General features: G+C 44.9%; 1 protein-coding gene across 3 annotated transcripts in view; it reads left to right on the top strand.

The window, feature by feature from the left end:
• The window catches only part of LOC148024578 (S-adenosyl-L-methionine-dependent methyltransferases superfamily protein), a 160,105-nt gene that overhangs the window by 43,642 nt on the left and 97,284 nt on the right, over window positions 1-19,179 (top strand). For all 3 annotated transcript variants that reach the window (XM_087694201.1, XM_087694202.1, XM_087694200.1), the window contains one exon: window positions 10,866-11,058. In XM_087694201.1, the coding sequence (XP_087550327.1) occupies window positions 10,866-11,058 (193 nt within the window). The remainder of the gene's footprint in view (window positions 1-10,865; window positions 11,059-19,179) is intronic.

Raw genomic sequence — 19,179 nt, 5'->3', positions numbered from 1 at the left:
CAGTTGAGCACTTGAGTGCATTTACAGGGATTCTAAATCAGCTCAAAGATGCAAACTTGGACTTTGATGATAAGTTGAGGGCGATCTTTTTGATCATGACACTGTCAGACTCGTGGGAAACCTTGGTGGTTTCACTCAGCAATAACCCCAATCTCTCATATGATGGAATGAGGGGTTCTATCTTGAATGAAGAAATCAGACTTATGTCTAGTGGAGAAGGCAGTAACTCAGCTTATAATGTAAGAGACAGGGCTAAAAAGAAAAATGCATATGCAGGGCATTTACAGGGATTCAAAGATGCAAACTTGGACTTTGATGATAAATTGAGGGCGATCTTTTTGATCATGACACTGTCGGACTCGTGGGAAACCTTGGTGGTTTCACTCAGCAATAACCCCAATCTCTCATATGATGGGATGAGGGGTTCTATCTTGAATGAAGAAATCAGACGTATGTCTAGTGGAGAAGGCAGTAACTCAGCTTATAATGTAAGAGGCAGGGCTAAAAAGAAAAATGCATATGCAGGGCAGAGAAATAGGAGCAAGAGCAAAGGAAATGATAAGAGTGACATTACTTGCTATCATTGTGGTCGGAAGGGCCATAAGAAACTTGATTGCAGGTACTACAAGAAGGAACAAGAGAGAAAGAAGAATGCAGGAGATAAAAAGAAGAAAGAAGAAAAGACAGATGTATTGGAGACATCCAAAGGCAAAGAAAAGGCCAATGTGGCCTCTAGTGTGGTCATAGAGGAGCTTTCAGATACAGAGGCTGATGCATTATGTGCAGTTGATTATGATGCCCTTGTATGTCACATGTAGGATATGCAGATTACCAAGGCTGATGTGATTGATGCACTCTTGTCAGTTGATGATGATGTCACTCAGACTTGGATTGTAGACTTTGGTGCCTCTTTCCATGTAACTCCTTACTTGGAGTGTTTTGCTATGTTCAATGCAGGTAGTTATGGAAAGGTGTTCCTTGGAAATAACCATGTTTGCAGCATTGATGGGATTGGTACCGTACACTTGTCTTTAGACAATGGTCAAGAGCTTGTGTTGAAAGATGTCAGATATGTGCTTGGCATTAAAAAGAGTTTACTGTCTGTTGGTCAGCTTGACTTGCATAGCTACACCACACCGTTTGGTGGTGGTTTGTGGAAAGTGAGAAAGGGTTCCATGTTGATTGCAAAAGGAACTAAGAAGGGCACATTGTATTGTTTGCATTGTAAAGCCTTGAATGGCAAGTTTCTTGCAGTTGCTGAAATTTGCAGCCACTTGGAGTTATGGCATAAGAGATTAGGCCATATGAGCCAAAAAGGACTTCATGTCCTTACCTCTCTGAAGAGGGTTGATGGAAAAAGCTCTAAACTTGATTTTTGCAATGAGTGTCAGTTTGGAAAGCAAATAAAAAATTCTTTTTACTCTGGTGTCTCTCGTAAGTCCAATGTCTTGGACTTAGTGCATTCTGATGTATATAGTATGCCTGTGAAATCATTGGGTGGTGTTGCATATTTTGTCTCCTTTATTGATGACTGTTCCAAGAAGATTTGGGTGTACTTGCTGAAAAAGAAAAGTGATGTGTTTGCTGTTTTTAAAACTTTTCATGCATTTGTGACCACTCAGACAGGTAGAAAGCTGAAATGCTTGCGAACTGATAATGGGGGTGAGTTCACATCGACTGAACTCAAGTCCTTTTGTGACTTCCATGGTATTAAGAGGGAGCTTACAGCCCCTTGCAGCCCTTCTTCAAATGGGGTGGCTGAAAGATATAACAGGACTTTATGTGAAAGAGTGCGGTGCATGCTGTCCACTGCTAATCTTCCTCGTGCATTTTGAGGAGAGGCACTCAAAACTGTGGTTCACATTTGCAATCGCTCTCCAAACAGGTCCTTAAATAATGGCATCCCTGAGGAGGTTTGGTCTGGCAAAGCGGCCTCATATGACCATTTACACATTTTTGGCTGTGATGCCTTTGTGCATGTTAGGAATGAACTGAGGAATAAACTTGACCCAAAATCTACCAAAGGCATCTTCATGGGCTATGGTGATGAGGGTGAATTTGGCTACAAAGTGTGGTTACCTCAGTCCAAGAAAATTATTCGCAGCCGTAATGTTGTGTTTAATGAGACAAAATTGCTGAAAGGCACTCTAGCCTCTAATGAAGATCTAAAAAAGGTAAAACTTCAGAGTTTGCAGCCACCCATTACTTCAGAAAATGAGCCTCAAGGTGCTGTACCACAGGCTGAAACTGATGATCAGCTGGTTACTTTTGAGCCAGATGATGATGGACAACAAATAGAAGCACAAGAAGGTCATGGACAGCAAGATAGGCTTGCTGATTATGAAAATACAGGTGCTGGAAATGAAAACGAAGGTGCTGTACAGCATGAACAGCATGCTGAAAATGGTTTACAGCAGCAAATGAATGCTGAAAATAATATACCTCTTGATGTAGACCCAATTCCTGACAATGTTGATCATTGGGTACGCAGGTCTACACGCGTAAGAAGGCAACCACATAGGTTTGACCCCTCCTTGCATTATGTGATGCTTACAGATGAGAGTGAGCCTCTTACATACAAAGAGGCCAAGTCATGTGAGTTCAGCACAGTAAGTGGGAGCTAGCTATGCAGGAAGAGATTAAATCTCTATATGCAAATGATACTTGGGATCTTGTGTCATTACCAAAGGGAAGAAAGCCACTTCCAAACAAATGGGTGTACAAAGTCAAGACAGTTGATGGGAAACCCAAGTACAAGGCAAGGCTAGTTGCCAAAGGTTATGCACAAAAGGAAGGGATTGACTTCCAAGAGGTCTTTTCACCTGTTGTGAAGATGATCACTTTACGTGTGCTTTTTGCTCTTACCGCTCTTTTGGATTTAGAGCTGTATCAAATGGATGTAAAAACAGCTTTCTTGCATGGTGACATTGATGAGGAAATCTACATGAAACAGTCTGAGGCTTTGTAGTTCGTGGAAAAAAGTAGATGGTGTGTAAGCTAAAGCGCAGCCTGTATGGGCTGAAGCAAGCACCACGGTAGCTGTACAAAAAGTTTGATACTTTTATGCTATCTCATGAGTTTACACGCAGCCATGCAGATCATTGCTTGTACATGAAAAAGGATACAAATGGAAGCCCCATTACACTTGTTTTGTATGTGGATGATATGTTACTAGCTGGGAAAAGAAAGACTAGCTTGGATGCTCTCAAAAATCAGTTGAAATCAGTTTTTTCCATGAAAGATTTGGGAAATGCAGAGCATATTTTGGGCATGAGGATTCGTAGAGATAGAATGCAGAAATTGCTGTTTTTATCTCAAGAAAAGCACATTGGAAAGGTACTGGACAGATTTAACATGGCTGAAGCTAAGCCTTTTGGGCTAACCTTACCCCCTTATCTCAAGCTTAGCAAAGCCAACGGTCCGAAAAATGAGGTGGAAGCAAATGCTATGAAGGGAGTTCCTTATGCATCAACTTGTGGCTCTCTTATGTATGCTATGGTTGCTACTCGTCCAAACATTGCTGATGCAGTGGGAGTTGTTAGTAGGTTTATGTCAAATCTTGGCAAAGCACATTGGGAGGTTGTCAAGTGTATTCTTTGATACCTTAAGGGTACACAAAGAAAAAGTATTTGCTATGGGCAGGGTGCACTTAGTTTGCAGGGTTATTGTGATGTAGACATGGCAGGTGACTTGGACACTCGTAGGTCCACCAGCGGGCATGTCTTTACAGTTGCTGGTGGGGCTGTTTCTTGGTGTTCCAGGTTGCAAAACATTGTTGCACTGAGTACCACTGAAGCTGAATACATATCAGCTACTGAAGCTTCTAAGGAAGCTATATGGTTGAGTAGACTTGCAGATGATCTTGGCATGTCTATGGGTACTGCAGTTTTAGGATGTGATAGCTAGAGTGCTGTGTATCTAGCTAAGAATGCCATGTATCATTCACACACAAAGCATATAGATGTGCGATATCACTTCATCAGACAGATTCTGGAAGATGGTCAAATCACATTGACCAAGATTAAAACACAAGATAACCCTGCAGATGTTCTCACTAAAAGTCTAAGCAAAGCTCAGCATGAGCATTGCATTCTACTAGTGGGAGTTGGTTAGCTAGAGGTTCATATTGGACCTTTAAGTGGGAGGTTGTTGGGATATAAAGGCTCGGTAACCTCCGTGTATATAGTACGCGCACATTGTACATGTGAACGCACCCTTTACGTACCCTAAGTCTAAATACATTTTATTCTTTGTGTACCGACACATTGTTGGTACACTCTTATCGTCTCAAACTCTCTCAAGCCGTCACACTCACTGGTTCACTCTTGCTCCACCTCCATCACTCTGTGTTGTGCCCCCCTCCAGTTCCACTTGTAACAAATCTTGCATAGTCTAGTATCTCGAGCACACTGTAGTGCTTCCATAACAGTTTGGTAAGATTGCTTTCTAGCCCTACTATGCACCATGGAGGCAACCCTTCAAAAGAATCGTGGTCTCCCTTCAAAACCTCAAACAACAAATTTAAGACTTGAATGAATGACAAGCGCAACTTCAAATAGAACACTGTATGCATCTAGGCCCTACAATTCAAGAGATGTAAGACCAAATCTGAAACTTGCAAAACAACAAAGGAAGTGATCTGATAATTCTGCGTGTTTATCAACCCCCAATAAGAGAACCCAAGATCAGCATGTCAAAGAAGTTCAATGGTGACTGTTCGAAGTTCAGGGGATTCTCGCAACAAGTAAGGCTCTATATCTACATGCAACCGGATAGATATCGAGATGATGCTACCAAGGTGGATTGATTGGGACTTTGCTTTGTGGTCAAGCTTTATCATGGTTCAGCCCCAATCTTGGAAAAGAATATACTAGTACTTTACAACTATGAGGCATTTCTTTGTGAGCTCACTTCCACATTTGGAGATGCAGATATTGGTGGAGTAGCAGAAACAAAACTTGGAAGCTACGATAGGGTATCCATCTTGCCATTGCTTATGCATCTGAATTTAGGCAATCAATCTATGACATCACTTTGTACAAGGAGTATTTTATTAGCTAATTCAAATGGGGCCTTTGAGATGACATCAAGGATCTCATGCTCAGTATGCCTGAGACAAAAACACTCAACAATTATATCATGCAAGCCATTCAATGTGATAATAGATTGTTCGAGAGGAAGAAAGAAAAGCAAGAAGAATTAAGGTCTCACCAACGGAACCGAGCCCCAATTAAAGACCCAATCAAAGAAGAAACCAAGCCCGAACTGATGCAAATAGCTAATACCAAATTCAAGCCCTTGACCCCACAAGAAAAGCAAAGATGAAGAGAGAATCATCTTTGTCTATATTATGAAAACCCTGGACATATCACCCTAAATTTTCCAAATAAGAGGGCAAGTACCCCAAGAGTTGTTGCAATCATGCTCGAGTTGGAAAAGGAGAATGTCTAGTTGTAAATGAGACCATACAACTGGACCGTGATATAAGAAAGGGTCTCTTGATGCCAGCCACACCCATGGAAACTTTCCCTGTCAAAGTCCAGATAATCTTGCTGAGAAAGACCCTTTCTCTGAAAGCCTTGGCCGACTCTGGGGCTTCCGCATGTTTCATTGATGATGACTTTGTGATTAGATTCCAGATTCCAGTGCTCCAAAAGACCAATCCTGCAATAGTTGAAGTTGTGGATGGAGGACCTCTAGCATCTAAAGATATTACCAAGGAAACCTGACCACTCATGGTAACTCTTGGCGATTACAAATCTCGTGTATGCTTTCATGTCATATTCAGTTCCAAAATCCAATTATCCTTGGGATCCCTTGGCTAAAGAAACAAAACCTAGAAATTGATTGGGTTAAGTAAAAGATTATATATTATGAAAATCAAGGAAAGTTGGTATATCTAGGAGCCAAAGCCTTTATGAATATAGCAAGGCAAGAACCGACCTACATGATATATTATATACCAGCTCAAGAATCTAGTAAGGATGAGTTAGTGATGCTATTAAGCTAGTATCAAGAATTCCAAGATATCTGTGAAAAAAAGAATGCAGATCTCTTGCCTGAACATAGACCATATGATTATGCTAGAGAACTCCATGAGCGGGACTCAACGACCTTTTGGATCCATCTACAGGCTATCCCTTTATGAACTAGTTGAACCACGCAAGAACGTTGATGAGAACTGAGCCAAGGGGTTCATTAGGTACTCGAAGTTTCCTACTGGAGCCCCAATTTTGTTTTTGAAGAAGAAAGACGGATCGCTTCGAATGTGCGTGGATTATCGAGGACTCAACAAGATAACAATCAAGAATCAATACCCTTGTCATTGATACTAGAGCTCTTGGAATGCCTTGGAAAAGCCAATTTCTTCACAAAGATTGATCTATGAGGGGCTTATAATCTTGTACGGATCAGAGAAGAAGATGAATGGAAGATAGCCTTTCGTACAAGGTATGGTCACTTTGAGTATGTTGTTATGCCATTCGGTCTCACCAATGCTCTTGCAGTGTTTCAACATATGATAAATGATATCTTTTGAGAGCATCTAGATGATTTTGTAGTTATATACTTGGATGATATCTTCATATTCTCAAAAGATCCAAGGAGCATGAGCAGCGTGTAAAATTAGTTTTGGAAAAGCTCAGAGAAAAAGGACTATATGCAAAACTTGAGAAGTGTTTTTTCCATCAGATAGAAGTGGAATTCTTATGATACAATGTCTCCCAGAGAGGAATCTTCATGGACCCAAAGAAGATTGAGACTATTCTTGAGTGGTAGACACCTGCATGTATTCATGATGTCCAATATTTCCTTGGCTTTGCCAACTTCTACAAGATATTTATCAAGGACTACTAAAAAATAGTCACACCACTCACCAGACTTATAGGAAACTCAAAGTTCTCATGGACCCCAGAAGCCGAGAAGGCCTTCTAGACCTTGAAGACTACTTTCACCACTGTCCCAATCCTAGTCCACCCAAATTCTACCAAGCCCTTTCTCTTGGAGATTGATGCATCAGACTATGCCTTAGGAGCCATCTTGTCCCAGGATGGAGATGATGGTCATATGCATCTAGTGGCATTCCACTCAAGAAAGTTTTCCCCTCCAGAGATAAACTATGAGATCCATGACAAAGAACTCCTTGCCATTGTAGATGCCTTTGACACTTAGTGTCATCATCTAGAGGGTGCAGCCCATAAAGTTATTGTCTATATAGATCACAAAAATCTAGAATACTTTATGAAAACCCGCATTCTCAATTGAAGACAATCTTGGTGGAGTCACTTCTTATCTAGGTTTGATATTGTCATCACCTATCACCCAGGACACCAACAATGCCAATTAGATGCTTTATCGAGAAGATCTTATGTGGCACCTAACAAGGGAGAAGAAGCTTTTGATCAACAACGAGCAATACTAAAGCCAGAGCACCTATAGCTAGTAGCCATCTCCAGTTGTCACCAAGACGGCCGTACCTCAATCCAGTTAATCCATGAAGCCCTACTGCATGATGATTTGGCCAATAATGTCAAGAGAAAAAGTCAAGAGGGAAAAGGAAATGAAGTTTGTGAGTTTCAGGAAACTAATGGATTGTTATACTATAAGCATCTACTTTACATCCCTCTAGGAAAGCTGAGACTCTAGGTACTCCAACAATGCCAAGACACCCCAACAACAGGACACTTCGGAGTTAATGAGACCTTAGAGCTTATTTCAAGAGATTTTTGGTGGCCCCAGATGTGGAAAGAAGTTAAGGAATATATAAAATCATGTGATACTTGCAACATGGCCAAGGTACCTCGTTACAAACCACATGGCCTCTTGCAACCCTTGCCGATTCCAGTGCGACCTTGCCCGTTCCAATGCGTTTAGAAGGCACAAGCTAGGTAAGTGACATAGGCAGGAGAGGCCACGTCAGTTGCGAGCTGGATAGTTGCGGGCTGGGTGAGCAGGTGATTGCCTGATGCAGGTAGTTGACATGTAGATCTAGGCGACGTTGGAGACACTGCACGATCAAGCGGCATAGTGCAGTCGACAATTGATGGGGATGGGGGCATAGTCAGGCAATAGGCCAACATAGGCGACGGCTTGACGTGCTACGAGCTGGCGATACACGATAGGTGGCCAGTCAACACCGTCATGACATTGATTAGTCACTTCTAGTTCTTTGCCAAGGTACAAGGCACGACTAGTTGCGAAAGGGTATAAGCAAGAACATGGAATTGATTTTGATGAAATTTTTTCTCCTGTAGTCAAAATGACTACTTTACAAACCATTTTGGACTTGGTTGCATTTGAAGATATGGAACTCATACAAATGGATGTAAAAATAGCTTTCTTACATGGTGATTTGCATGAGGAGATCTATATGCAGCAGCCTAAGGGTTTTGTTGCAAAGGGAAAAGAGCACATGGTATGTAAACTCGACAAGAGTTTGTATAGGCTGAAATAGGTACCACAAGAATAGTATTATAAATTTCATACATTTATGCAATCCCATGGAACCCATAGATCTCAAGTTGATTGTTGCTTATATACCAAGAAGATACTAGATGGCAGCCTTATTCTCTTGGTTTTGTATGTGGATAACATATTGATTGCAGGTAGGGATGGCCAAGATCCCTTATGCTTCAACTGTTGATGGAAGGTGCCATCTAGGCCTATAACATACTTCTGATGATGGAAAGGCTGAGATGGCTAAGATTCCTTATGCTTCAACTGTTGGTAGCTTGATGTATGCTATGGTTGCTACACATCCTAACATTGCATTTGCGGTGGGAGTGGTTAGCAGGTACATGGCACATCTTGGTAAAAAGCATTGGGAAGCAGTGAAAGATATCATGAGATACCTTAAGGGCACAAAGGACTTGTGTATTTGCTTTGAAAAGTAGAACTCATCGGTTGTTGGCTTCATAGATATAGACTATGCTGGTCATCCTGATTGCAGGAAGTCTACTTCAGGATATGTGTTCACGTTCATAGGAGCAGTCTCTTGGATATCCAAGTTTTTGAAAGTGTGTTGCATTGTCTACTACAGAGGCGGAGTATGTGGTTACCATTGAGGCATGCAAGGAGGCTTTATGGCTTTCACGTTTGGTGAGAGAGCTTGGCATTATAGAGGTTCCTATCCTCCATTGTGATAGTTAGAGTGCTATCATACTAGCACGGAATCCTGTCTTTCATGCAAAGACAAAGCACATATTGGTGAAGTATCATGTTATCAGGGATGTACTTCGCAAAAGCATTGAGCTTGTGAAGGTACATACAGATGATAACCCTGCAGACCTTCTCATGAAGGGTCTTTGCATGAAAGATAGGATTCCGTGCTAGCATGATAGCACTCTTGACTATCTCAAATGGAGGATAGGAACCTCTGTAATGCCAAGCTCTCTTACCAAACGTGAAAGAGCGGTTTCCTCATTGCCGCCAGATGATGGGGGTTGGATAGTATATGTGTATTTTAGCTTTGTACATACATAGACTTAGCTAATTCTATCCTCTACCTTCAAGCACGTTGCCTTTAGGTGGAAGGTTGTTGGGAATAAAGGGTCACCGTGCCTTTTACGATGTTTGGGTGTGCATGCACCCTTACACACGCACTTTATATATATTATCAGAAAAACCTAAAGTGGTACAATTTTAGTGATTGTACCCACATTTAGTGTCATGCTCTCACACTCTACTTTGCACACACACTCTCTCTCTCTCTCTCTCTCTCTTTGTGCATATCTCAGTTGCACTCTGTCTCGATCCTTGTGCATTTGACAACACTTCTCTTGTTAGTTGTGAGAGTAATCTCCTCGCCCTTGAAGAGCACTTGCTGTGCCCATAATAGTTTGGTAAGACTGTTCACTCATTTTTAGTTATGTGTTGAATATGAGTTTCATGAGGAAGCATTGGACTGCTTCCAATAATCAAGGTTGGAGAATGTGTACTCAACATGTGGTTAATTGTTATCACATTTCTTGGCAACTTAAGAGCATATTGTATGCCAACAACTCCATCGACAACTAAAAATATGTGGGCAAGATTAGTGGATGCCTTTTGATATGCCAAGGTTTGCACCTTGTTCCTTTTGCTCTGGCCTTGTACTACTTAGCCTACACACTTTTCCATTGCATCCGTGTTGTCAAATGCTTCACTACTAGTGCAATGGACATCATGCCAAGAGCTAGGGGTACCAAAAGTAGAGTTCATTTTAATTAAATCATTAATCCCATTTCTATAATTATTAAATCATTAAACAATCTATAAGTGTGCTAGCTTACATCTCTAAGGTATGTGCATTTGGAGGGTAGGAGTAGCTTCGAGTAGAAGGCAACACTCACTCTGAGTGCTTTCAAGAGCAAATCAAGATGCTCTCTGCAAGGGTTGAGAGCTTTGGTCCTTCCTTTTAGTGTGGCTAGGTTAGCTCAGTGGGGAGATAGTTCTGTGGAGAGATCTGCACTGTTCTTACGGCAGTGCTATGGGACATGGATATATATAGGATGGTTCATACTCATTGAAACCCTAGCTGTGTGTGCCAGGGGAACAGTCCAAATGTACATCTATGGATAGACTACTAAGTGTTAGTTCCAAGCTAATGAGGTTATCTGTACCTATGGTTTGAAGGCTTATTTGTTGCAACCTTCTCTCTTTGGTGATGCATCTCACAGCAATGATTATTTTCATTGGCTTCTTTGTACCAATGGTCAAAGGCTTATTTTTTCACAACCTTCTGCCTGAAAGTGCTAAAAAATGTCTTCATTTGATTTTATCATCTCTAGTTTTATTATATTTTCACAGTGTAATTGGATTTGAATGTGTAGTTCAATGTGCTGGACCTGTCATTTCTTTTGTTGTCTGATACAGTAAATTTTGTACAGAATTTGGAAAGAAGTGGCCAAGTTGGGGGACACTGTGGTTGATGCTACTTGTGGTAACGGACTTGATACTTTGAGGCTGGCAAAGTTAGTTTGTGGGGAGGGTGAACGAGGGGTTGTGTATGGATTTGATTTACAACGGTCTGCACTGGATAACACTGCTTGTTTGTTAGAGCGTGAACTAAACCCTGCTCAGGTATGTGTTAAGACAAACTTTATCTTGTCTGAGCTGTATACAAATATCACTTAGTCATTTGTTCTTTTAACTATTTTAGGGACTGGTTTGATCTGTTTAATTGTCACATTTTTACCAACATGTGTCGGAAGATTACCGTTTGAGTTTTTAAAGCCAACTCAGGTTTCTTTAATCTATATGGTGATAGTGAGTAGTCTTAAACCTCAACAGTAGCTTACGAGTCAAGTTATGACACGGTGGAAAAATTTGAGGTGATTATGTTCTTCACAGTGAAGAGCTGCATATTTCTAAAAATTATTGAGCTGAAACACACAATCTTGTATCAAAATCCAATTTGACTGTGTTTTACCTCCTTGCAGTCTTGATCCAGTTTCTGCCAGCTTCTTCCACGGTTGTATTTCTGAGTTGTGAGTAGTTTGATATGTGTTTTGCTGTGGCATTAGTCATTTTGGGACTGCTAAGCTTCACATTTGCTTCAAAGGCAGACGAAACTTAACGTCAGGGATTCATGCAGTCAAATGCTTAGACTTGTTGGGGACTGGTTGCATTTTGTTATAACTTGCATCTTGGTTGATATAAGGGTGGCTTCACTGGCAAACATGGATTTCTAATTATCCATGATAGGCAGTAGCACTTTCTTGAACTATTCCCTCCCTTTTGCTTGGCATGTAACTAGCCTGCTTAACAAATAAGACATTTGCTTATTTCTACAACTAAATATTTTGAGAGGTCACCCGGATTCGATGGCAGCATGAGATGTACTTGGCCCGCCGTGCTCTGATATGCGGGAGATACTTGGGAGCCTATTTCAAGAGAGCCCCGCCGGCCCTTAAAGCCACACCACCAACCAAGTATCACATCTTACATCCTCCCATCCTCACTCAATGGAGTTAGATCTGCATGGCATTGTTGTACCTCTCACACACATAATCTCACATCCCTAGTTCGACACACTTGTATACATCAATGTACACACTCATTGCACATTAGATAGGATTTTTCACCTTTCACTCTCTTGATACCATGAGGATATTCTCTTGTACATGGATATGTCTCATAGGCTGATTTGGCCTTTAGTAGATGTCAATGCATTGCTCTCACACACACATCACGTGAAATTACTTCATTCCTTCTCTCAGCTGCCTGTGCAACTATCCAGGTGAGTGCCTCCTTACAAAGAATGCCACCTTGCCTCAGCCAAGGGCATATTGTCCTCTGCTGCCTTCAAAAAGATCACCAAGCTTGCCTATACAGCTTGCAGCTCGTGCGTCTCCGCTGCCTACAGTGTGCGGCAACTTGCACGTTAGGTACTGCGCCAACTATGCGTCTGTTTCCAGCCCATGTGTGTGGTTGCTGTCCTCATAACTGACAGCCAATCACTATTTATCTGCTGCCTTAATCACTGCCTTGACTCGTCACATCACTTTGCTGGTGCCATGTTGCTCCTGCCTTGGCCTGCCTGCATGTGGTCAGCCTTCACGCTGCCTACTAGTCAACTTGTCACTTTGATCACCACCTTGGCCTGCCATGTCAACTTCCCCGCCCTGGTTTCGAGATCCCAAACATTGCTTCTCTCAACTAGTAGGCCCCTATTCCCAAATCCCACGCCTGCCCCATCCAAGCACAATTTGGGGCATAATTGGGGTCTTTCCTGTAAATCAGTCAATCTGGGCCCAATTCACAGAAAAGGTTTGGGGCTTTTCATCAATTCCATGAAATTCTTCACAGAATTGCAGAAATTTGCCGCAGTTCATTGTCAATATTAGGGCGTTTGTACGATACACCTCCAATATCACTAGCAAATTCGGGGCCTTTGTCGATTTTGTACAATTAGCTGAAAAATTGGGGCTTTTTCCCAATTTCTTTTCCTTGGCATTTGAACCACCCTATTGGGTATGGAGCTTGTGAAGATGGACCAATAGGCTGTGGCAGATGGAATTCCATGGAGGTGCAAGAAGAGAGAGAGGGAGTGAGAAAGAGAGAGTGAACTCTTGTATGTATACAAATTGAAAGAAGATTGATAACAATAAGTGAGATACAAGTGCAAATAATAGGGCCTCAATCTATAAGCTAAGCTATGCATCAAACCCTTTGGCCCTTATTTAATGCTAACTGGTGTAAAAGGTGTTCACACCTAAACATGCACATTTACACACAATAATATGTGTTCACACTTAAACATGCTCTCCTTGTTAAGTTATTGGTGTGGAAGGATGGATCTCCTTGGCTATTGGAAGGGTTCCTCCCCTGGTTGGGATAACAACATAACAAGGAAACTTGACCTTTGGCCACCGTAACCTATAAGTGATATTGATTAGCGAATTATCCAGTTAGCAATGTTGGAAATGGAGGAAGAGAGAGTGCACACAAGCTGACATGACGTGATGCTGGTCTGACATGGTCATGCTGGGCTGTTGACTGCAAGCTGAGCTCTGGACATGGTCACGTTGGACATTTTGGACATATCCTCTCAATGGTCATACTAGATGTGGTAATAGACGCCTCCTTGGATCACAGCAGCTGCCCTGCTTACCATGCCTCAACCTGCTTTGCTTGCACACTCTCCTCGCTTCCCAACCATGGACACTTAGCCTCCTCATCCACCCTTGCAGCCTTTGTAAGATTCCTCGCATAGGCAACCTCCATCTCCCCTTCCCCCTCACAACCCCAATAGGCAGACCAGCGGCAATACCCTGCGCTAACAAACCAAGAAGCACCCACACCATAGACACATGGAGCTAGCGTATTGCTTGAGATTGCAGCTGGTCCTCCACCATCCCAAGGGGGTTCTAGTGCAGCCCCCCGCACACACTCGACCGATGCCTTCCCACCGGTTCACTTCGCTTTGGACACAAAGCTGGCACTCGGGGAGAGAGTGACAGCCCTAGAAGCATCATCCTTGGCGTGCAAAATGGTTGGAGATTGTCCACTGACCCACAGCCTTAAGGACTCCATCCAGTCAGCTCTTACCGGCACCCCAACCAGGATTACGTGAGTAGTGCCCCTTGGAAAGGGATGCTTTAGACTCCAGTTCAGCTTACCCGAGCAGATGGAGGCAGCGCTTGCTACCAGCCCCCTTGATGTCAGGACCTCAATGGCATACTTCGACATATGGATCGAGGGTTGGGACTATTCATTGCTTGGAGATGGCACTGCCATCACCATCTCTTTTCGTGGCCTTGATGGGTATTTTATGCCATACCTTTGTGATTGGCAGTGCATTCGGCCACATCATTTAGAGGGATAGGACCTTTGCTGATGCAGTCTCAGAAGGCCCACATAGATACCCATCAATTTTAGTGATAGTATCCACAGAGTCTTTGCACTACCTTCCCCAGATTATTAGGATTTCCTCCATTCACGGGGGCTTTCTTATTCAACCAATCTTTTATACAGGCCTTCCTAGTCAGTGCTTTGCTTGCAGGATGATTGGACATCTTGCAACAGAATGCCCTAGGACATGCCGACGCTAGACCTCCTTCAAGGATGAGGGAGGTGGTAGACCCGAGATGCATAGGAGAAGTGAGGCAAAGCGCCAAAGACGATGCAAGGCTAGATAGAGGAGGGGATAGTGTAGTGAAGAGAACGCATTGATGAGAGTCAAGGGCACGAGGGCCTAGAGCCGAGGAGACAGACAGAGGGATGGCGGAGACTGATCAGGGATCTTAGGCCGTCAGCCCATGCGGAGCCACCTCATCCGCTCACTGCTCCCATAGACACTCCTCTTGATGCCTAAGAGCTAGAGGCCCCATAGCCAATGATAGTGGCAGCACTGCAAATTGATGTGATACAGCCCATGGAGGCAGTGACACCAGTAGCTTCTCAGGAGCTACAACAGGCTACAGATACGCCACAATCTCCCAGACCACCGCCTCATTAGGTTAAGCTCCTAGAGCTTAGCTCATCTGAGGTACCTGACACTTAGTAGGCAGGGGAGGTGGTGATGGCCCAGGACAATGAGTAGGAGGGGTAGAGGACTTAGATGCCTATTGTGAGGACTTCCCCCCATTACACCTTGTAGCAGAGATAGCGGAGAGGACACATGATAGAGTATATACTAGGAGGCAACAGAGGCAGGCATGGGCTGTAGAGCCACGCCGATTCGAGAGGTTGAGACACACTCTATGAGGATACTCTCATGGAATGTACGAGGCTTTGGAGGTTGCCACTTCAGGCAGGGCCGGAGTCTTGGCCGGAGTCTCCTGCAACAAGATTTGCACAGAGCTCTACTAGGAGGATCGATTGATTTTCTTATGTTAGAGGAGCACCATCTTTTGACAGTTAGGATATCCCGATGTTGCGGAAAGCTACTGCCAGGTCAGAGTTACACTTATTGGGCAGCAACTGTAGTTGTTACTAAGATACAAGCTGGAGTATGCATATATGCTGGGGAGCAGTGGACCTAGTCGGTATAGGGCTGGGGTATTTTGATTCCAGGGAGAGCCATGTGGGTCTTAGTGAGAGTGGAGGAGGCACTCATTGGTTTGTTGGCCATTTACCCCCCAAATGCCCAGCGAGACAGGAGACAATTTTGGACTATCCTTAGTTAGCCTCTACCATAGGTTGATCACTGGATGGTAGGGGGTGACTTTAACATGGAGGCTCTTGAGGACAGGAGAGGTAGATGCACAAAAATACTAGGGGAGGAGAGGAGGCTGCTTGGGAAGAGTTCTTATTCCAGATTAGAGGCTAGGACCAGTGGTTCACAACAGAGTTTGGGAGGACCACTGGGTCACTTTAGTTCTCTAGGAGAGACAGGGCGATAGGAGCTAGGACCTTCTCCAGGATTGATCAATTTTATGCGGATGACTAGGCCTGCGACAAAGGTGGCCTTACAAGCATCATATTTGGCACGACCCTCTCGGACCACTCACCGATTCAGATACTCCTTTTTGAGAGAGTAGAGGGATCCCATTCTAGTGTTAGGATTCCGGAACACCTGTTCTACGAGGATGATCTTAGAGAAACAATCCCACAGACATGGAGATCTAGACCCTTCTCAGCTTGACGGGCAGCTAGTGACTTGGATGAGAGCCTATAGGAGATTAGTTCCTTCTTCAAGGAGGAGGCCGCAAGGAGGAGATAGAGTCTTCTAGAGAAGGAAAGAGCTGCAATGGCATCATTGGTTACCTTACCGAGGGAGGAGGAGAGATGGCCAGGATGTAGATGGACAGTTGAGAGGATGCATACTGCCACCTCAAAGATTGACACCATGAAGGAAGCTAGATCGGAGTACATATTTCATGCAAGAGCCTCTTTTTGGACTTAGTTTGGCAATAGGGTTAATAGGTAGTTTTTCCGCACCACAAGGCCTAAACACTTTAGACAAGGTGTTCGGAGACTGAGAAGAGCTGATGGAATTGCACAGGGCCCTCTAGAGGCAAGACAAGTGGCCACACAGTACTACACATCCCTACTAGAATCCACCGCTAGACCCCTGGATATGAGAGAGAGAGAAAGAAAGAAAGAAAGAAAGTTATATTAACGTCTACAACAGGCCAGGTTGGCCTAAGAGACCAAAATGTTGCATACAAATGTCTGGGAGATTTCAAAAGTCCCAGTGAAGCTAACATTTATGCTATGTTGAACTAAATTGAGTAGGTACAAACTGATATCTGGACTAGATACAATCTAGAGGTACTCCCAGTGCGGTGTGGAACTGCTCCTGGGGTGTTCATCCTAAGATGTTCCGCATGGGTCGGTCTAGCATGGAGAGGCTAAAGCAGCGGGGCAGGGCCCTTCGATGGCGGCGTAGTATCCCTTGTATCTTCGACCAGTGTCTTCTGTGGGGACGGGGGCCGGCGGGGCGTGGGCACCGGGCTTTACCTCTTGCTGTGGCTATTTCTAAGGTGGCCCCCGGGGGTCGGGAGGCCGGTTGGGCTGGTGGGGGCTCGGTGGTGGGGAGGGTAGCTGGTATTTGGTAGAAGTTGTTGAGTGTGCGTTGGTTGGTGGCTCCTTGTCTTTGCTCCATGGTTCATAGGAGGTAGTCTCTGTGGCGTCGTATTTCCAGTAGAAAGAGCCCCAGGCATCTCTGGTCCTTGAATTCCATTACCTTGGAGAGTGGTCCGAATCCTTCTCTGAATAGGCAGTGGAAGCGTCCCCAGATTTCGTAGTACACTGGGCATCTACAGATATAGTGTTCCTCTGTCTCTCTGGCTCGAGATGGCAGAGCTGACAGATTCGGTCTTCTGGGGGGAGGGGGTTGGCCCCGTATCTGCCCGTTTCGACCCGGAGTTGGTGTGAGGACGTGCGGATCCGTCCGATGGCACTTCTGACCCTGTGAGATAGGTGTGTGTCCATGTAGCTTGGGCGGGTGATGAAGCCGTCCGGGGAGATATGCAGGAAGTGTTCTCGGTAGAAAGCCTTCTTGGTTCCTAGTTCCGACGTGGGGGTCACCCATGTCCTGGCGGTGTCTGTCTGGATGATATCCATTCTGGTGATGCGATTTACCTCCTTTGGGCTGAGCTCCAGGTGTGGGCAGTCTAGGCTGTATTGTAGTGGGGGGGAGGTGGTCCATGTGCAGGCCATGGAGCCGTAGCCAGGTCTTTGTTCGGGCATACCAGCACTGAGTGTCCCCTTGTGTTGCTAGCTGTTTGGATGACTTCAGGGCGAGTCTGGGGTACCAGTGCCGGGGCAGGTTCCATATTCGGCGCAAGAAGGTCACGGTCTGGAAGAGGGCCTCAGCCACGAGGGGCGGTGCCCCCAGCTCTGCGCGGATGATCTCGTGTGGTACGGAGGGCTTGCTTCGGATCATCCGTGAGATCATAAGTATTAAGGGTCTCTCCATCTGCTCCTATCCCTCATAGGTGGCCTCCTCCTTAGGCAGTGGCTGATCCTATGGGGCCCTCCGCGTGTGGTAGAGATTGGACCCCCATATGGGAGCCCCGTACAGGAGGGCTGGTGTGACCAAGGTGTCAAAAAGCCAGAGCTTTGTCCGGGGTTCCTGGAACTGTATGCGGCACATTGGTGCTCCATTGACCCGAGGGTTGCATAGCCTCGGGTTAGTCTATCTTCCGTGGCTTTTCTCAGGGTAAATCTCGGTCCAGAGAATGTAATCCCCAGATAGACGTATCTTTGGACCACGCCCACGGTTTCTCCGCCGTATGTGAAGGGGGGTACCGACCGTCGGAGCCATTGGGTTGACGTGTTGAACACCATGACCTTGGTTTTCCCCAGGTTCACAGTTAGGTCTTTGTCTTGGCAGAAGGCCTGTAGTGCGTCCAGTTGGCGCTGTAGCCTTTCGGGTGTGTTGGAGATGAGGACTATGTCGTCCGCATATAGTAAGATAGGTATCAGTGTCCCTCCCAGGCTCGATCCCTCCTCGCCCAATCTATCTATGTACTCTGAGATCTCATCAATGTAGAGGCCAAATAGGGTGGGCGAGAGTGGGCATCCTTGCTTGACTTCGATGGTGCTGGTGATCTCCTTTGACAGCCCTCCCGGTGCCCGAACTCAGCCCGTTACCGATTCGTACAGTGCCAGTATCCCCCATCGTATTTCGGTTGGTACCTCCAGTTCCTGTAGTCTCTGTGTGAGCCTCGCTTGTGGTACTGTGTCAAAGGCCTTGCGGAAGTCCACGAAGCAGCAGTACACCCGTCTTCCATGTGCTCTGCCCTCCTCTATGATGGCTCTCAGTGTGAGGATATGGTCAAGGGTGCAGAACCCCCTCCTAAACCCTGCTTGTCCTGCTGCTCGGTGTTGGTGTTGCTCTGCCCACTTGCTCAGCTCGTGGTCCAGTATGGATCCATAGAGCTTGGCTAGTACATGGCCAACCATGACTGTTCGGTAGTTCGTGGGAACCATGGGGTCTCCGGCCTTCAGGATAGGTATTATGGTGTTGGCTGACCAACTGGCTGGGAAGCCTTCGCATAGGGCTCTGTTGAACATGTGTGCTAGGAGAGGTGCCAGTATGTCTCTAGCATGGGTCAAATGCTCTGCTACCAAGCCTTCGTGGTCTTGGGCATGGCCATTTTGGAGCCTATCAATGGCGTCCCGAACCCGCCCCGTGCTGAAGAATGTGGATGATCCGGGTCTGGTCCCTGGGGGGCCGGGGTAGCTGGGGCTGCTTGGGTACTTGGTATAGTGAGGTTGCATATGTGTGCCAAGTGTCCGGGGAGGTGA

This window comes from Lygodium microphyllum, chromosome 15 (assembly GCF_053477565.2).
Source record: "Lygodium microphyllum isolate KBCC chromosome 15, Lygodium_microphyllum_v1.1.10, whole genome shotgun sequence".
NCBI lineage: Eukaryota > Viridiplantae > Streptophyta > Polypodiopsida > Schizaeales > Lygodiaceae > Lygodium > Lygodium microphyllum.
This window is presented reverse-complemented; position numbering and strand designations above follow the sequence as displayed.